General features: G+C 42.9%; 1 protein-coding gene across 2 annotated transcripts in view; it reads right to left on the reverse strand.

Moving 5' to 3' along the window:
• The window catches only part of Patj (PATJ crumbs cell polarity complex component), a 299,188-nt gene that overhangs the window by 28,714 nt on the left and 252,867 nt on the right, over positions 1 to 17,607 (reverse strand). For both annotated transcript variants that reach the window (XM_028778758.1, XM_028778759.1), the window contains 6 exons: positions 16,909 to 16,992; positions 9,892 to 10,085; positions 7,671 to 7,818; positions 6,669 to 6,755; positions 3,169 to 3,277; positions 2,558 to 2,595 (listed from right to left, as the gene is read on the reverse strand). In XM_028778758.1, the coding sequence (XP_028634591.1) occupies positions 2,558 to 2,595; positions 3,169 to 3,277; positions 6,669 to 6,755; positions 7,671 to 7,818; positions 9,892 to 10,085; positions 16,909 to 16,992 (660 nt within the window). The remainder of the gene's footprint in view (positions 1 to 2,557; positions 2,596 to 3,168; positions 3,278 to 6,668; positions 6,756 to 7,670; positions 7,819 to 9,891; positions 10,086 to 16,908; positions 16,993 to 17,607) is intronic.

The following is a 17,607-nucleotide window of genomic DNA, read 5'->3' on the forward strand; positions in this document are numbered from 1 at the left end:
AAACAACAGAGGCAGGAGACATAAATACTACTCTTGAGGTAAGAGACCTACACGGTCACAAACTTATCTTTTAAAAATATTCAGAACCAAAGACGGTCATGACCCCAGGGCTCTGGAGGCAGAGGCAAATGGATTTCTATGAGTTGCAGGTTAGCCTGGTTTACACAGCAAGTTCCAGGCTAGCCAGAGTTACACAGTAAGACTCAAAAAATAAAAAAAGAAACAATGCCCTCCATAGCTAAGTGTTCATCAATTATAGGTTAATAAAGCTAGAAAGCAGAAGAAGGCATCTCAGAGAGTTCATACAAAGAGAACAGACCTGTGGGGGCTGGGAGGAGCTCATGGTAGAACATGCCTTAGTATGCACGAAGCTCCAGCTTTAATCCCTAGAGCCCAAATCTAATGAAACGTCACCAACAAGGCAAAAGGCTCTACCTTAGGGCCATGGAGATAGTTCAGAAGATAAAAAACCATGCCTGGCCTGAGTTCAAATCCCTAAACTCATGAACTTCTAGCCCTTGGACAGAAAGATGGGAGGCAGAGACAGGAGAATTGCCTAGGAGCTCATGGGCCTATTTGGTTAGAGTAGGCAGCATAGCTGCAGAAATCAGAGAGACCTTGGCCCAGCAAGGTGGACGGGAAGAGCTGACTCCCTCAGCTGTCCTGTGACAACTGTAAGCTGTGAGCTGTGGTATGTGTATGCATGCAAATACACAAACATACAGCCCACATCCTAGATGACATAAACACATCGATTACTCTGTTATCGTTAGTGCTGCCCTGCCATAACTTAGAATCACTGCAGTGCCTCACTTCTATCCTGTTTACAGAGCATTTGTAAATGCTTTCCAAATGCATCAGTCAGTCAGCAATGCCCTCTGTGCAAAACTCTAGGAGATAGTCATTTATTTTTATTTTATGTGTTTGAGTGTTTTACCTGCATGTGCATCTGTGTACCACATATGTGCAGGGCCTGAAGAAGCCAGAAGATGGTATGAGTTCCTGCTCTTAGTTACTTTTGGATGACTGTGAAGAGATACCATGTCCAAGGCAATTTATAAGAAAGCATGTAACTGGAGGCTGGCTTACAGTTTCAGAGGGTCAGCCCATGAGCATCATGGTGGGAAGCACGGCAGCAAGTGGGTAGATACGGTGCTGGAGCCGCAGATGAGAGCTTACATCAGATTCACAGGCACAAGACAGATAGACAGCGACATTGGTCGGGCCTAGTGTGAGGTTTTAAACCTCAAAGCCCACCCCCCAGTGACAACACCTTCTTCCACAAGGTCATACCCCTACACCTTAATGTCGAACTTTTCACTTCTAAAACTGTGGGGGAATTAACATCTGCTGTTTCAGACAGCAGTCTCTAATATTCTGTTAGGCAGGTCTACTAAATAAACAGTCACTGAGCAAGTGTCAGAGCACAAGCTATGACTGAATCCAGGGAGCAGAGCAGAGCAGGAACCATCCACCCTATTGCAGTTGCTAACTCTGGTTACAACAGGACTGTAATCTTAGCACTACTCTTGAACTTCAGGTTCATAGTTCAGGAAATGAACCAAAGTCTACTTTCTAATATTCCAGAGAGCACACATTAGCTGAAAATCAGCATGGGAAAACATATGAACTGGAATAAACCTCACAGGATCTTTTCAAAAGAGCAAATTCACAACACATACAAAGCCTTTAATAAGAGACTGAAGATGGAATTCATGGTCTCACATATGCCAGCCAAGTTCTCTGCAACCAAGCTATACCCCTGCCCCAGGCATGGCTTTGGACCTGATAGCTTCTTTTCTAGGAATTAATCCTGAGGTGATTATTCAGAATATAGGGAAAAACATACACATAGCAATGCTTGTTATAGAAGGTAAAAAATTAAACATGAGAGCTAGAGAAATGTTGAACAGTTAAAGTATTTGCTATTTTTGTAGAAGATGTGGGTTTGACTCCTAGCCCCCATGTGGTAGTTCATCCAGTTCCAGAGGACCCAAGGCCCACACTTCTGGCTTCTGTGGGCACCAGGCAAGCACATAGTGCACAGACACACATGAGGCAAAAAACACTCATACACAGACCTAAAAAAAAAAAAAAAAAAAAAAGAAAGGAAAAGAAAAGAAAAAGAAAAAGAAAAAGAAAAAAGAAATATGCTAACTGTTTAATGAAAGGAAGATGATTAAAAAGGCACACCCAGACAATGGAGTAAATATTATATAACCAGGAACAATCATGTTCTCTGCTGTGAAGAATGCTGACAAGGCTCCAAGTTCACACAGCAAGGTACGAAGATGAGCTACGAGAGAATGTCCAACATTCTGTTGTGTGAAATTTAAACACACACACACACACACACACACACACATACACACACACACACACACAATTAAAAGAAGATACTAAAAAATTCACAATGAAACTTACATGTTTCAATCTACTTTTAAAAAGTCTATTTCTGCTACTTAATTACTTTACTAACTTGGAATAACATATAATCTGGTAAATTACATTCAGAGAGAAAATGTACAAAGTAGAATCAAAATAACAAGAGACTTACTCTGATTATCTCAACAGTCCTTGGTTCCTCCTCTGTGCCTGTGGGTAGAGAAGTAAGACCATTCACTAATGCTTATGATCAGACCTAATATGCCAAGGTGTAACACTCCCTCCCATAAAGACAGCAGCAATTGTCTAGGTTTTTCAAAAAGGAGACTAAAGCAAGCAGGGTACACCCTTCCTTAGCACCAGGACCCAATTGAGTCTGCAGGGGCAACATCCTGGTGTGGACAGATGTGGCCATAATCGTTTGGTCTGACCAAATCTGATGGGCTGCATAGCAATGGCCTGAAACATAGTTACTCAGAGCTGCAGAACAATACATTTATGTTTCACTGTGCATTTTTCTGCCACACTCAAAGATAACCCTCACCCAAGAGGGCCTTAAAAAAGAACCCTGTCTCCCTCCACTCTGTTCTCCAGGGCATGTGTACTTCTCACCCACTCCAGGTACCTATAATGCACTCATGTTCTCTCTGTAAACAAACAGTTGCACTTTCTGATGCACTCTTAAGTTTTTGCCTTTCTGTTGCTCATGGGATCTGTGAACCTTTCTCCTGCTTCCTCTTGAAATAGACCACACAAAGTACCTTAGGCTCACTTCGAACTTACATTTCTGGGGAAGATCTGAAGATCTTTTTGTGCCAACCAGGTTTTGTAGGCTGGTGATAACTGGGGCAAAAGAAGGCCGACAGCTGCTGTGTGCACTGTGCTGATCCCCCTGAAAAGGAGACACTGTGGTCACTTATGTACAGGCATAGCCCTAGAGACACACCCTTAATCTGAGTCTGTAGGGGCTGAGGTCATCAGGCATCTACAGACCATTCTGTAAAAGTCAAGAAACAAAACTCATCACTGTGCTTACCCCTCCCTACCCAGTCCTATTTAAACACTCGCTCTCATGTTCCCCACTGTGGATGTTCACATCTCAGTCATGGTAGAAAGACAGTTATTCGAGCTGCTTTTGCTGCACATGAAATCAAGCATTTTCCTAGTTTGCTAGTGTTATAGCCTTCAGTGACTGGCCCTGTCCTTTGAGGGAACAACCAACATGACCCAAACTACAGCTCATGTCTTGCTTAGCCAAGTGTGTGAAGCTAAATCATCAGAAAGGGGACTGAGAACAGACTTTTAAAGAAAGCAGTAACTGTCAAGAGGAAAGAGCAGATTTTAGGGGTATCTTGCTTTTATATTCTGAACACTGTCCTATATCCAGAATGGGTCAAGCCAGCCTGTTACACCCGAATTTAACTGTTTCACTCACTTAGATATATACTTGAGATTTACAATATAAAGTCACTTACAGCTAGTGACTATCCAAATCCCACACATTAGCAAAGGCCCTTTCTAATGTAGAGCACATCATCTCTAATTTTTCTACCCAACTATCAAGTCTGTGCTCAATTGTCATGAAAATTTAAGACCATATCACTATTACCATTTGGTAAATTACAATGTGTTTTGGTTCTGAAACAGGGTCTTCTTATATAATATGGATTGGCCTTGAACTCAGATCTTTCTGAGAACAGAGATCATAAGTGCGTGCCATCATGCCTGGCTGAAGCTTTTCTTTCTTTCTTTCTTTCTTTCTTTCTTCCTTCCTTCCTTCCTTTCTTTCTCTCTTTCTTTTCTTTCTTATTTTTTTTTTTGCTAAGGATAAGGGCTCTATGCATGTCAGACAGGTGCTTTACCCACCACAGCTTAATGATCAGTTATTTAATTGTGGAAGAATCTTTAAACCATTTAAATATTTTTGAAATAAGAAAGATTTCAAGTGAGCAGAAAAGTTATAAGAATGATAGCTATACTTAGATTTCATAATTGAAAATCTGTGACATTTTCATGACACACATGTACACATACAATCCCAGCACTAAGGAGGCGGAGCCAGAGGATCCTGACCCTGGACGTACATTTGAGAGTCTCCCTCATAAAAATAAAATAAAATGAAAAAAAATGTCTACAATTTCCATTTTCTACATTTAAGCATTTTGCTCCATGTGGATGTATGTGCACCACGTGGACCTGCCTGAAGCACTGGATCTGGAGCTACAGATCAGCATGTGCCATGATGTGGGTGCTGAGAATGGAACCTGGGTCCTCTGCAAGAATAACAAGTGGTCTAAACCCCAAGACAACGCTCTAGCCCCTACATGTACTTTATCACATACCTTCTACTCATCAGTTAATTCATCTTCTACAGTTCACTTGGCTATAGGTTATAGACACCTGAATACTTTACGATAGACTCACTTTTCTTTGGTGTGGCACAGGGGTCTAGTGTGACCTAAGTTAACCATACCTTATTTGCTATCTCATTGAGCATGACCTTGAACATGTGATCCTCCTCCTTCTACCTCCCTGGGTATTAGGATGGCAGGTGCGTGTCACCATGCCCAGTTTATATGGTGCATAGAAATTTATGAACCGGCAGTTACGTTTAACCACCATTAAACACCAAACTGTACAAACTTACAATGTAGTAATAAATCCAGTCTATCTACCACCTCAACTGTTCACCCAGGGGGAAGAACAGTTTTACCTCTAGTATGGTTCACACTGTACTCTCATCTCCTGTGTGAGAGACTTCAATGGAACCATTCAAGACAGGTGAGTCTTCCACCAGACAGGTTTGCCTGAGACAGACTGTTGACTGCAGCTCCTACTGTCTGTCAACTTAAGTCTCCATGAGTCCTGACTGTTCACTTGTGTGTCTCTGTTATCTGCTAATTACAGAAGCTGGGGGTGGGGTGGAGAATCTGTATTTAACATTGTGATTAGGTTTGATTGCTTTGAACATTCTTTTTTTTTTTGAAATTGTATTTACATGTATGTGCTCATATCTATGTGAGTATAGGTGTCAAACTCCCTAGAACTGGAGTTAAAGACAGTTGTGAGTCACCATGTAGGTTCTGGGAATTAAACCTGGGTCCTTTTGGAAGAGCAGCCAGTGCTCTTAAACCTTGAACCATCTCTCCACCTGCCATTTTGAAAATTCCTGAAGTCAAAGCAGCTAGTTTATGATCCTGTCTGATCAATGACACAGATGTAAGATTCTTTTATTATGTTTGTGTGTGCATGCATGTGTGTGTGTAGAAGCACATGCCATAGTATGTGACAACATACTATGACACACAGACAACATGGAGATCAGAGAACAACTTTTGGGAGTCAGTTCTCTCCTTCTACCACAGGAGTTCCAGGGATTAAATTCAGGTCATCAGGTTTGGTGGCAGGTGCATTTAAGCACCGACTCACTGACCCTCAATGATTTCTTTGTTGCCCATATCTCATGCTAATGAGGCAAAGCCGCTAAGGGCTTTGCAGAAGCAGCTATGCCAACCACAAATCCTAGGCACCTTAGGCTATGGGGAGGCTGTAGCTATGAGGTGACTAGGCACACTTTAACCTCAAAAAAAAAAAAAAAAAAAAAAAGGGCTAGGGGGTTGCATGTAAATTTCTACAGCTGAATCATGTGCCAAATGGGACTAAGAGAAGTCACTGAGTGTGTCAGCCGTTATAACATGCGCACACAAATTACCGTGAAAATACTTCATTAAAAAGGTGGTACTGACATCAGTCTTGCAAATAAATATATTTGCTAACTCACAAAACGTCACCCACTAATACCTAATAACTAATACCTCCCTGCCGTGAGAGAAACCCCAACCCCCAGACTTTGCTCTCCTAGGAGTGCACCATTAACTGCCCTCAGCATGTGTGAGTGACTATTCACAAGTTAACTTTATTGCAATGTTTAATTGGATGGCTAGAACAATGTTGTGCTAATGAGGGTCAAATTGCCACCAGATGTTACTTTTTTTTTCCTTTTTAAAAATAAACACAGCTGTGTACATGTGTGCACAGGCAATAGTGCACACTGAGAGAAAAAAATGGTTCTAAGGAAACACAGGCAGTAAAGGAGAGAAAAATGTCTTAATGAATTTCCACCCCACCTTTCATTTTTATTTTAAACACACGAAAGCACACTAAAGCTAGTGTTGTGAACATGCAGGACGGCAGACATCGTTTTTAAATAATCATATATGAAATGAGAAACTTCCCCCCAAGCAGGCACACAAAAGTGAGTCTGCTGGGAAGACATCAACAACCTGGCTGTTCTGTGAGGTCTTCCGCGAGGAGGCCCAGGAACCTGCTCGGAGTCTCCCAATTTCCAGCTGGACAAGGCCCTGGACACACTTGGGAAGCCAAGAAAATCAGAAGTGAGATGTGGCAGCACTTATGATCTAAAACACCAGTGCAGGTCTTCAGTGCAGGCCTTCAGTGCAGGCCTTCAGTGCAGGCCTTCAGTGCAGGCCTCCAGTGCAGGCTTACCAGAGGGTAAGTAGGTCAACGGGCAAAAAGGAGACAGTCATCCAAACCCCAAACAAAACAGAAACTCAGCAGTTTCAAATGCATTAAATGCCTTTGATACCAGTGTGCCTTTCTTCCCTTCCATCTCTCTTCTGACAAAGTGATCATAAAGAACACAACAGTCAGGATGTGGGAAACAGCAGATAGGAAACCCAACAGGAGACAGTTCACAAATCCAGACTCTTTGCAGAGTAGCTGTACCAGGGACACGATTATTAAACAAACTCTCTGTCTGCACAAACTTCCACAGTTGTTTTAAGATCCACTGGTTGCAACCAAAGAGTTCCAGGAGGCAGAGCCCTAAGCTGAGATGTCTGAGCCACAGGCTTCCACAAGCTCGCCAGAGCGCAGGCTGGGAGCGTCCTGCCGGAGCAGAGTTTTAAATGAAGAAACCAGTCTAGATGAGCTTTAGCATTTCCTTCTAGCACTAAGCTGGGGTCAATTAATACAGAGGGGAGGGATGGATTCCCTGCTCTAGGAGAGCACACTCTGTCCAATGAGCTGGATTACCAAGTGTGACAGAATGCTCGCTAGCATGAGGAACTGCCTCAAACCTCCAGGCAGGTTCCTCTGTCTGCTTAGTCATCACGATAGCTTTCCTTTAAATCCGGTGGGCATTTGGAACAATCACAAGTTACATTTTTTGTAAGAACATAGTGAAAACATCCACTAAGCTGAGGCGGACTGAGACAGTTCTGTGAGCATTGAATGACGTAGTGAGGTGGGAAGGTGGGACTCACCTTCAGGATTGTGGCCACAGTTTCCTGTGAGGCATGTCTCATGTCCTCTCCATTCACAGACAAGATCTGGTCTCCTCGAATTAACCTCCCATCGAGGTCTGCGGCTCCGCCTTTCACGATGTCGGAAATAAACACTCCGCTCCCACTCCTGTTAACATCACCAAGCATTGTGGGACTGGCATAGGCAGTTAGTTATTAAGTAACATTCGACATTCTTTATAAAGACTAAAGATCTAAGAACTAAAGCTCAGAAGTTCTAAAACCAATCCATCAAGTCCAATGCAATCCACTAACTTTCTAAATAATAGACTTTATGCTTAGATTATGCCCATTTGTGCTATGTATTGTAAATCCATTTTTGCCTACTGTACTTCTATTTTTATTGGTGGTATAAACCTCTGATACAAGCACTGGTGAGTGAGTGTGTGTGTATGATTTTAGTGAAGCAAAATGGTAATTTATTTTTTATTTATTTACTTTTTTTTTTTTTTTTGGAGACAGGGTTTCCCTGTGTAGCCCTGGCTGTCCTAGAACTCACTCTGTAGACCAGGCTGGCCTCGAACTCAGAAATCCGCCTGACTCTGCCTCCCAAGTGCTGGGATTAAAGGCGTGTGCCACCACCGCCTGGCCTACCACCAGCCTCTTATCTGCAGTCTTAATTTCTTTTATTTGCTGAATAAATTTGTTTCAAAATTGAAGAGCTTAAAAAGTGGATATATTGGAGCTAGAGAGATGGCTTAGCACTGAAGAGCATCTACTATTCTTGAGGAGGTCCTGAGTTATGTTTCCAGCACCCATACTGGGTAGCTCAGAACCATTTGTAACTCCAGCTTTCTCTCTTTTGCAAGAAGGTCTAACTCTGTAGCCCAGGCTATCCTAGAACTTACTAGGTCCAGGTTATTATCAAAGTTGTGGTGATCTGGCTTCCAGAGATGTGAATTACAGTTGTAGGCGGTCTTATATTATCATTGTTATTATTGCTATTGTTTCTATTGCTATTATTATTGAGTGTATACCATGGCAATTGACTTTTTACGGAAGGTGTGCTGAGGTCACACACACACTTTGTATGTGGTCTGGAACTGGGCTATCTTCACATCTACTGATCTTCATTAGCACCTGAAGCATCCTCATTTTAATGAGCGTCTACTATTCTGTGGATGCTCTGTAATTTCACTTATTAAATGTTTACCACTGTAGTCAGAGGCATCAATATGGGAGAGTCGGGCCTAAAAGTGAGGTGAACTGAAGTCTCATGCAATAGCCAACTTTATTCAGGGCATCAGACAGTTTGTATCCTGAGGGTTAAGAAGAGTCATTTGAGTAAGGTGTTTAATCACAAGGACAAGCCACATGTGGCAAAAGATGGTTTTTCCATAGAGGCACGTGAACCACAACAGCTGAAGTAAATTTCCTCCTATCCACTGTACCTGGGCGAAACACAAAAGCATATTCCAAGAACAAGTCTGTGTTTTGAAGTTTGTGTTGTGAACTGAGGTCACAACACTCTTGTCGTTTTCTTACAAGCAGCTCAGAAATTCCTTCATATAACTCCATTCTTGAACTGTGTTCTGAATGTGTGTGTGATGATGTGCTATACATTTCTTCTATTCCTTGGTTACTGCAAAAAGTATGCAATAAACATCTGCAAGCAAACCTTTAAGGAATTATGGAATTATTTGTCAAAAGGATTTGTGAACCATCAAAGATACATCTGATCCATTATAATGGAAAGCTTCATGCTGAGGAATATAAACATTCTTTTCAAACTAAACCTTCAATACAGATGGTGAATGAGGGTCACCTCATCTACCTATCACCTGATAGTAAAGAAAAACACTGCGTGGTGGTGCACACCAGTAATCCTAGCTGAGACAGGACTGCTGCGAGTTTGAAACTAGCCTGGGCTACACAGTGAGATCCTATCTCAACAAGCAACCCAAAAGAGAACCACCATTCTCTGCTTTGGATGTCCCCAGTTAGAAAGAAAGCAGCTGAGTACTGTCTCTGCAGTTGCTCTGTACCCAAGTGTGTAAGAGAAACCCATAGATACTGCCCTAGGTAGCTACTCTACTCCTTACTGTGGGGCTGAGCGCAGAGTCAGAAGCCCAGCTGGAATCAGGTGTGCCCACTGAGTCCAGTCGTATCTCAACATGACATGTTTTCAAAACTCATCAGCAGAAGAGGAAAGGCTGACCTGGACTTGAACACCCATCCTTACCGTTTCCCAACAATGCTCAGTCCTAGTCCTCGGCCAGTCTTCTTCTGCAGATCCACAAGGAACACCTCCAAGTTCTCCTCATCTCTGTACTGTGCCTCGTCTCTGTATACCACTAGCCGCACTTTCTGGGGGGTCTGCCTCAGGGCTGTGATGGCTTCTTCATGGCTGGAGCTCCTCAGATCAACCCCATTAACCTGTAACAACAGCCATCCTGAGACGGGTGGCTTACAGCAGAGGCTTCAGCCTGCTGCTGCTCCTTGATCCAACCAGTGAGAAATCTCAACAAAGTTTCAAGTCATTCCCAGAGCACACCATGTGAGCATCAGGGGTATGAGCTGCTTCTCACACAAAGACCTTACCCCACAAAGAAGAGGGTGGGCTGGTGTTAGTCGTATATATTTACACAGCTGTGAGCTTCACTGTGGAGTTAGGAGAGCTGGTATGTGTGTGTGTGGGGGGGTATATGTGTGCATGTATGTATAGATGTGTGGTGTGTGTGTGACTGTGTGTGTGGATGTGTTGTGTGTGTGTGGTGTTTGTGTGTGTGGTGTGTGTGTGTGTGTGTGTGGAGTGTGTAGATGATGGGTATGTGGTAGATGTGAATGTGTGTGATGTGTGCGCACCCCTATTTATTTAGTTATTGACGTTGAAGGGATGTAGTTAGAACAGTTATCAGCCCAGGTAGTATCTGGGGGCTGTTTACTGTTATACTTGACATCTTCACTCTTTTTGATTTGTCTTTTTGTCTTTGGCTCTTTGAGACGTTTCACTGTGTAGCCCTGGCTGTCCTGGATATGCTATACGGACCAGGGTAGCCTCAAACTCAGAGACCTGCTGCCTCTGCCTCCTGAGTACTGGGATTAAAGGCCTGCACTGTTACAAATCTGGCTGCTTCCTCACTCTTAATTGCTCAGATCACATCATCTTTAGAAGTGGCCCAGAAGGAAATAAAAGACAGGTGTTTCCAACAGCTTCAAAGAAGCTCTTGAAGGCTTCTCATTTGAATCTGATGGCAGGGACACAGAGAGGTCCACCACCAGAGAACATAAGATGCTGGGGACAGTCAGCAAAGCCACAGTTCTTTTGACAAGTCACATGGATGTGGGCAGCTCAGGACCCTTCTGAGCCCCATTTTCTTGCTCTGCTATATGGAGATCATAGCCGACCTATTTCCATAGTGTTTGTAATGCCAGTCATTATGGATCCCCCGCCTCCTGCTTTATTAGTGAACACGAGCATACACTTGTGATATCTTCATGCACACACATAATGTACTCTGTTCACATTCATCCCCTGATTACCTTTTGTCCCAACCCTCTTCCTGATCTTTCTCTTCCTAAATAGTCCCCCTTCCACTTGCATGACTTTCTCCCACCTGGACATGACAAAACGTGATACCTGACTGTGTCTGACTTATTTTGCATACATGATGCCGCCCAGTTCCATCAATTTTCCTGCAAACTTATTTGCTGGATTTCTTGGTCTTTCAGCATGTAATTTTTTAGTTCTTCAAATATTCCGAGTATTAACCCTCTGTTGTATAAGTAGCAAGCAAAGATTTCTTCTCACTCTCTCTTCCACTCTGGTTATGTATGTCCTTTGCTATGCAGAAGCTTTCTAATTGGATGCTTCAGTTCTCCAGTTCTCTGTCTCTCTCTGTCTCTCTCTGTCTTTCTCTCTGTGTGTCTCTGTCTGTGTCTCTGTCTCTGTCCCTCCCTCCCTCCCTCCCTCCCTCCCTCCCCCCCCCCCTCCCTCCCTCTCTCTCCTTTTCATTTTTTCCAAGACAGGGTTTCTTTTTTTTTGTTTGTTTTGTTTTGTTTTTTTTGTTTTTTTGAGACAGGGTTTCTCTGTGTAGTTCTGGCTGTCCTGGAACTCACTCTGTAGACCAGGCTGGCCTCAAACTCAGAAATCTGCCTGCCTCTGCCTCCCAAGTGCTGGGATTACAGGCGTGTGCCACCACTACCCGGCTCAAGACAGGGTTTCTTTATGTAGTCCTGGAGTCCTGGCTGTCCTGGAACTTGCTCTAAAGACCAACAATGAGTTCATTGGGCTGACAGTTTTAGAGGGTGAGTTTATAGCCACCATGTCTAGGAGTGTGGCGGCAGGCAGGCAGGCAGGTAGGCTTGGTGCTGGAGTAGTAGTTGGGAGCGTTCATCTAATCCACAAACAGGAGGCACACAGAGGAAGCTAACTGGGAATGGCATGAGCTTTTGAAACCTCAAACCCCACCCCCAGTGACACACCTCCTCCAACAGGACCATACCTTTTAATGTTCCCGAGCAGTTCTACCAACTAGGGGCCAAGTATTCAGACATATGAGCCCATGGGGCCATTCTCTTTCAAAGTAACACAGTGGTATTTGATGTATTTTGAACTGATATTTTTAGATAAGGTAAAACAAGAATCTAGTGAATATCCAGGCTTTTTTTTAAGGTTTTTAAAGTTTTTCCTCCAGAGTATATATTTTGCCTATAGCTGAGTATCTATTTTTGTCTTGGCATCATGTTGTTTTTGTTATTATTGTTATGGATATTTACTTATTCACTGCTTACACCAACTCTCTGCAGTATACACTGCTATCACTACCATTTACAGATGAAGAAAACAAGGCATGGAGAGACCATGGACCTTGACCAGTCACATAGCTAACAGGTAGAGGAGCAGTTGACGTTTGAACCCAAGCTTTTTTCTTCCCATACAGATGTGTGTGTGTGTGTGTTTGTGTGTGTGTGCGGGCGCATGTGCGTGCATGTGCGTGTGCATATATAGAAGACAGATGTGACACTGAGTATCTTCTTCTACTGTTCTTTCTCTACCTTATATATTGAAGCAGGGTCTCCTACTTGAACCCAGAACTCACCAATTTGGCTAGTCTCAGTAGCCAGCTTGCTATGGGGATCCTGTTCCCACCTCTCAAGGGCTGGGATTACAGGCCATGCCTACTTGATACTTTTGTGGGTGCTGAGGAGCCCTCACTCTTACACAGCCCACTGACTCATCTCTCCACATCCTAACCAAGACAGTATTTCTATTCCAGTCCTTTTGCCAGGCAGTATCCTACGTGAGCCTGTGAACAGGTTATTAGAGGATGTGCCACAAAGTTAAATGATTGATATGAGTACTGAATCTCTATAAAGAAGAAACTCAGGGGCAGGGTAGCTCTGGACTCAGTGTTGTTAGCCACTCCCTCAAGGTCACATCTTGGCAAAGAGCCAAACAAAGGGAAGCCTGGCTCCTACATGGCCAGGAAGAGGCAAGAGCAGAAGAGCTTCTGACACATGACTTCCACACCTTGCTCTGATATAGCCCTGCATGGCCCAGGAAGGTGAAGCCTGCCTTTGAACTCAACCCCTTCATCTGCTGCAGTAAACACAGGCATGTTTACTGCAGGACAGAAATGGGTGGGCTGAGGAAATACTGCAGAGCTGTCTCCCTTTGTGTAGGACCCTGCACTATCCCTTCAGGTCACTGAATGCTTGCACATTGTTAGTGAATAAACCCACCGAACAGAGGGAAAGCTGTGTCTCTAGGAAAGCTGAGCAGATTATTTTTGTAGGGTCCAATAGATGGCACACAAGACCACTTCTGCTAGTTAAAACACAAGGTAACTAACCTCAAGGACTGACTGTGGACTTCGTTAAGCCATCTCAAAGGCCTCAGCAAACAGACAATTGAAGGCACTGTAACTGAACTCTAACATTATGCAGGCAGTCTCTACCAAATTCAGGCACTAAGGGACCTGCTCAGTTCAGAGTGACTTCAGCCTGGCTTCCACGTGCTCAGGCGGCATGATGAGACAACCAGTGCTGTGCAACCTGGGCACTGTGGCATCACTTCCCATTCCTTAGAAAAGCAGGCTTATTCACAGCATTGCTTACTGACCTTGGGGTGGTAGGAGCAGCCTCATGTTTGAGAAGGGCTCTTGGAGGTGCCACTGTCACATCCTTTCAGTAGGATGGCACATGGGAAGTGGATGAACCATGGCCACACTAGGGCTTTGGTTACTTATTGTTTTATGATGAGTTCATGGGGAAAATCAGGAATTAACTCTCTTTCTGATCCCATTTAAACAGGTTATAGACAGCAGTAAGTTAGGGTGAGAGAAAGGACTGGCCTACAAACAAAAAACAAAAAAACAAAAAACCACCGGGAAGAAGACAGTCCATGCTAATCAGTTTTAGACAATTATTTGGTGGTGTCTCTGTAACAAAATCTGACTTATCCTAATTTTAACATTAGGACGCTGTGATATTCAATATTGATTATCAGTTTGACAAGATCTACAACCACTAAAGAGATGAACCTTGGATTATAAGTTTGTGGATTATCCGGATCAGGTTGACTGAAGTAGGAAGACCCACCCTAATGCGGGTGACACTATTCCATGGGCTGCTGTCCCAGGCTGAGCGAGGAGGCGAGTGAGCTGAGCACAGCACTGCTCTTGGCTCCGCGTCTGGATGCACGGAGATCAGCTGTCACTCATTCCTGCCACCACGCTTCCGGCCACAGGTAGTATCTTTGGAGCTGCAAGCCAGATAAGCCCTTTCCCTTAAGCTGCTTTTTGAGGTACTCTGTTGTGCCAATGAGATAAATGGTTATGAACAGACATCATTACAGCCATGGCAGACCAGCTGGCAGAAGACGAGGACCCTCCTACAGAGCAGAAAATGTTCTTACAGGAGAAAGCAGGAAAGCAGCTTTAATAAAGAGAGATAGTAGTTTTTAAAAAATGGTATTGAAAATTGAATCCAAGCCCCTTCCCACTGAGCCATGTGGCCAGCATGTTAAATGTTTCTTACCGGTGTGGTGGCTACTCTCTGTAAGCCGACAACTGAGAAGCAGACGCAGGAGCATTAGGAATTCAAGTCCAGCCTCAACTATACTGTGAGTTTGAGGCTAGCTTGAGATACTATATGAGGTTCTCTTTTACAAGTGGCTTAATTTGGGCTGACAGATGCCTGAGTAGGTCAAGTCACTTGCCACTAACTCTGATGACCTGAGTTTGATCCTTGGAACTCACATGATGGAAGGAGAAAACCAGCTCCTATAAACTGTCTTCTGACTTCCACATATGTGTTGTAGCACATGTATACATGTGTGCTCATATACATTATAGGAAAATAGATGAATAAATGTTAAAAAACATTTTTGTTTACATTTTTGTTTTTAACTAAATCTCACTAAGTTGACTACCCTGCCCTTGAATGCACTCTAAATCTCTGGCAGACTCTAAACTCACGCAGCCTCCTGAATGCTAGGACCATAAGCCTGTACCACCAAGCTTAGCAGAAAAATTCTGTTGAAGTATAGTTGATATAAAATCAAGTATACATATTTGCATTTAAAAATTATTTCATATACTCTCCTTTGTCTGTGGATACCGTGATAAAAGAATAGGTATCCGTATTTCACCTATATGCATGGCTACGTACCACATGCATGTCTGGTATTCAGAGAGGTCAGAAGAGAGCATTAGATCCCCTGGCACTTGTGTTACAGATGGTTGTGGATACTAGTAATCGACCACAGGCCCTATAGTCTTCCCATGCTGTGAAATGCTGAGTCAACTCTGAAGCTCCTAATCTTGAAGTGTCATCTATGACAACACCAACTGACTAGAAAATCTAGGAAGAATAAAACAGAGACCAGAAGTCTTCCAAAATTTTGATCACTAAAAACCAGTGTTGTTTGCAAATGCATCCATGCTAATTGTCAAAGATGTCCTCCTTGTTATTTTGCCTCATCCACTAGTGCCTTAATAAGTGCACTGGGGATACGCCCAAGCCAGGGTGCCACAGAACCAAGGCCTGCAGAGAAGCCCTGCAACATGACCTGAACCTAATCTGCACTTAGGCTGGATTCTCCCCTCACCTTTCACACCTAGGTCTTCCTCTTACTTACACCTCTGCTTTCTTCTTGGAAGGCAGAAATGAGCCAACAATGAGAGAAATAAAATTCTATGAGGTCATTCATAATATGCTACATCAAAGATAGAAAGCAAAAACTGCACATACTTGCCATAAAGTCTATTCCATTAAATTCATCCAATGAAAGAAATAGATGCTAAAGTCTCCCATCATTGAAAACCTCTTTAGTGCCACCTACCAGACTGCCTGGAACTGAATGGCATCCTGCTCATGTGTCCCTCAGCATCACATGGCCCACTGTGCCACCATTTATTTATTTATTATTAACATATTAATCTCATCAGTGGAAGCTATCTCAGTTCATGAGTTTTACTTCTCCTCCTTTTGAAGATGGATTTTTCTTATTTTAATTATGTATATGGACATGTCTGTCTGTGTATAGGTGTGTGATGTGAGTCCAGATGCCCTCAGACAGCCAGGTGTCAGATTCTCCCTAGAATGTAAGCTGCTTAACACGGGCTCTGGGAATCTAACTGGGTCTTCTGGAAGAACAGTACATGCTCTTAACTTCTGAGCCATCTCTTCTGCTCCCCGGCACCTTTTAAAAAGCTTTAGCAGTTTTTCTAAATGTCAGGTAAATTAAAGAGTTTGGTCAAGTAGCTCAGTGTTTGGTAAGTACTAGATGCATCTAAAGGGACAGATTTTACATAATGAAAGTGACGAGGCATGGCTTTCCTCTTTATAAATGGTCTATTAAAACCAAGGAAATGATTTATGGTGACAAAGTTTTAAAATTGCAGGTGTGTGCTGAAGTATGTGTCCATATGTATGTTTTTAGCAGGGGATTTAGTAAAAAATAACAGAGACAAAAAAATCAAGTTGGAATATGATATATCTTGTCTGATATTAAAATAATAGAGCTATAAGTGGTACTTTCTTTTTCACTAAAATAACATTTTCTCAGATTTAGATAAAGAACTTAAGCCAGTGAATTGTTCAATGAACACTGAAAAGGGAGAGAATCTGATATAGGCTTTGATCCACAGAAGAGAAATTATGAAAAAACAGTTGAGTAAAAGACAGATAATTTGACCTATGGACCAAGATCAGTCATGTTCTCTGTTATAAAGTGCAATTCAGAATGAGGTACCTCTAATATCTGGTCTCCAGCCCATAATCTTCCATCTCTGGCTGCTGCACCTTCTTCATAGACTTCATGGATAACTATAGCATCCTACATTAAAAAAAAAAAAATTCCCATCAATTCTCAACAACCACAGACAACCTTAAGCAAGCATCCAGATGATGGGTAGTAACTCACAATTGGCAATTTGCTAATGATGTTGACTTTCCCTGATGTATACATCACAGTTACAGGTTTAGAAGTATAATTATGTTTCCAAAGATGATTATTTTACTCCTTTAGGACAGGGTTTGCTTCAGATTCCATGTTGAACTTCCCTCATGTTTTTCTGTTGACCTCGAGCACTGCTGCTGTGATAAACTCGAGGTAAGCTCTGTGTTATTTACTTTTTACTGGTGATTTTAAACATAGTTTCAGGTATTTATTAGAGCTCCAGGGTTCAGCACAGGGTTCAGTCTGATCAAGGGTTCCACCAGGCCTCATTACTTGTGCAATGAAAGAAAAGAACTTTGGGAAATGAGCTGGTGCTGAAGGACACAGTAGGCATAGGAGGAAGCACTCAGAAACTACAGCATAGGTCGGCGATGGGCTTGGAACCTCTTTGAACTTAGGATCTCTGTGGCAGGTAACTGTGGTTGAAAAATATATCTTCACTAATTGTTGGGAGCCGACTCTTAGCCGAAAGTGGCTATCATCTTTACAGCC

This window comes from Grammomys surdaster, unplaced genomic scaffold (genome assembly GCF_004785775.1).
Source record: "Grammomys surdaster isolate TR1022 unplaced genomic scaffold, NIH_TR_1.0 341, whole genome shotgun sequence".
Taxonomy (NCBI): domain Eukaryota; kingdom Metazoa; phylum Chordata; class Mammalia; order Rodentia; family Muridae; genus Grammomys; species Grammomys surdaster.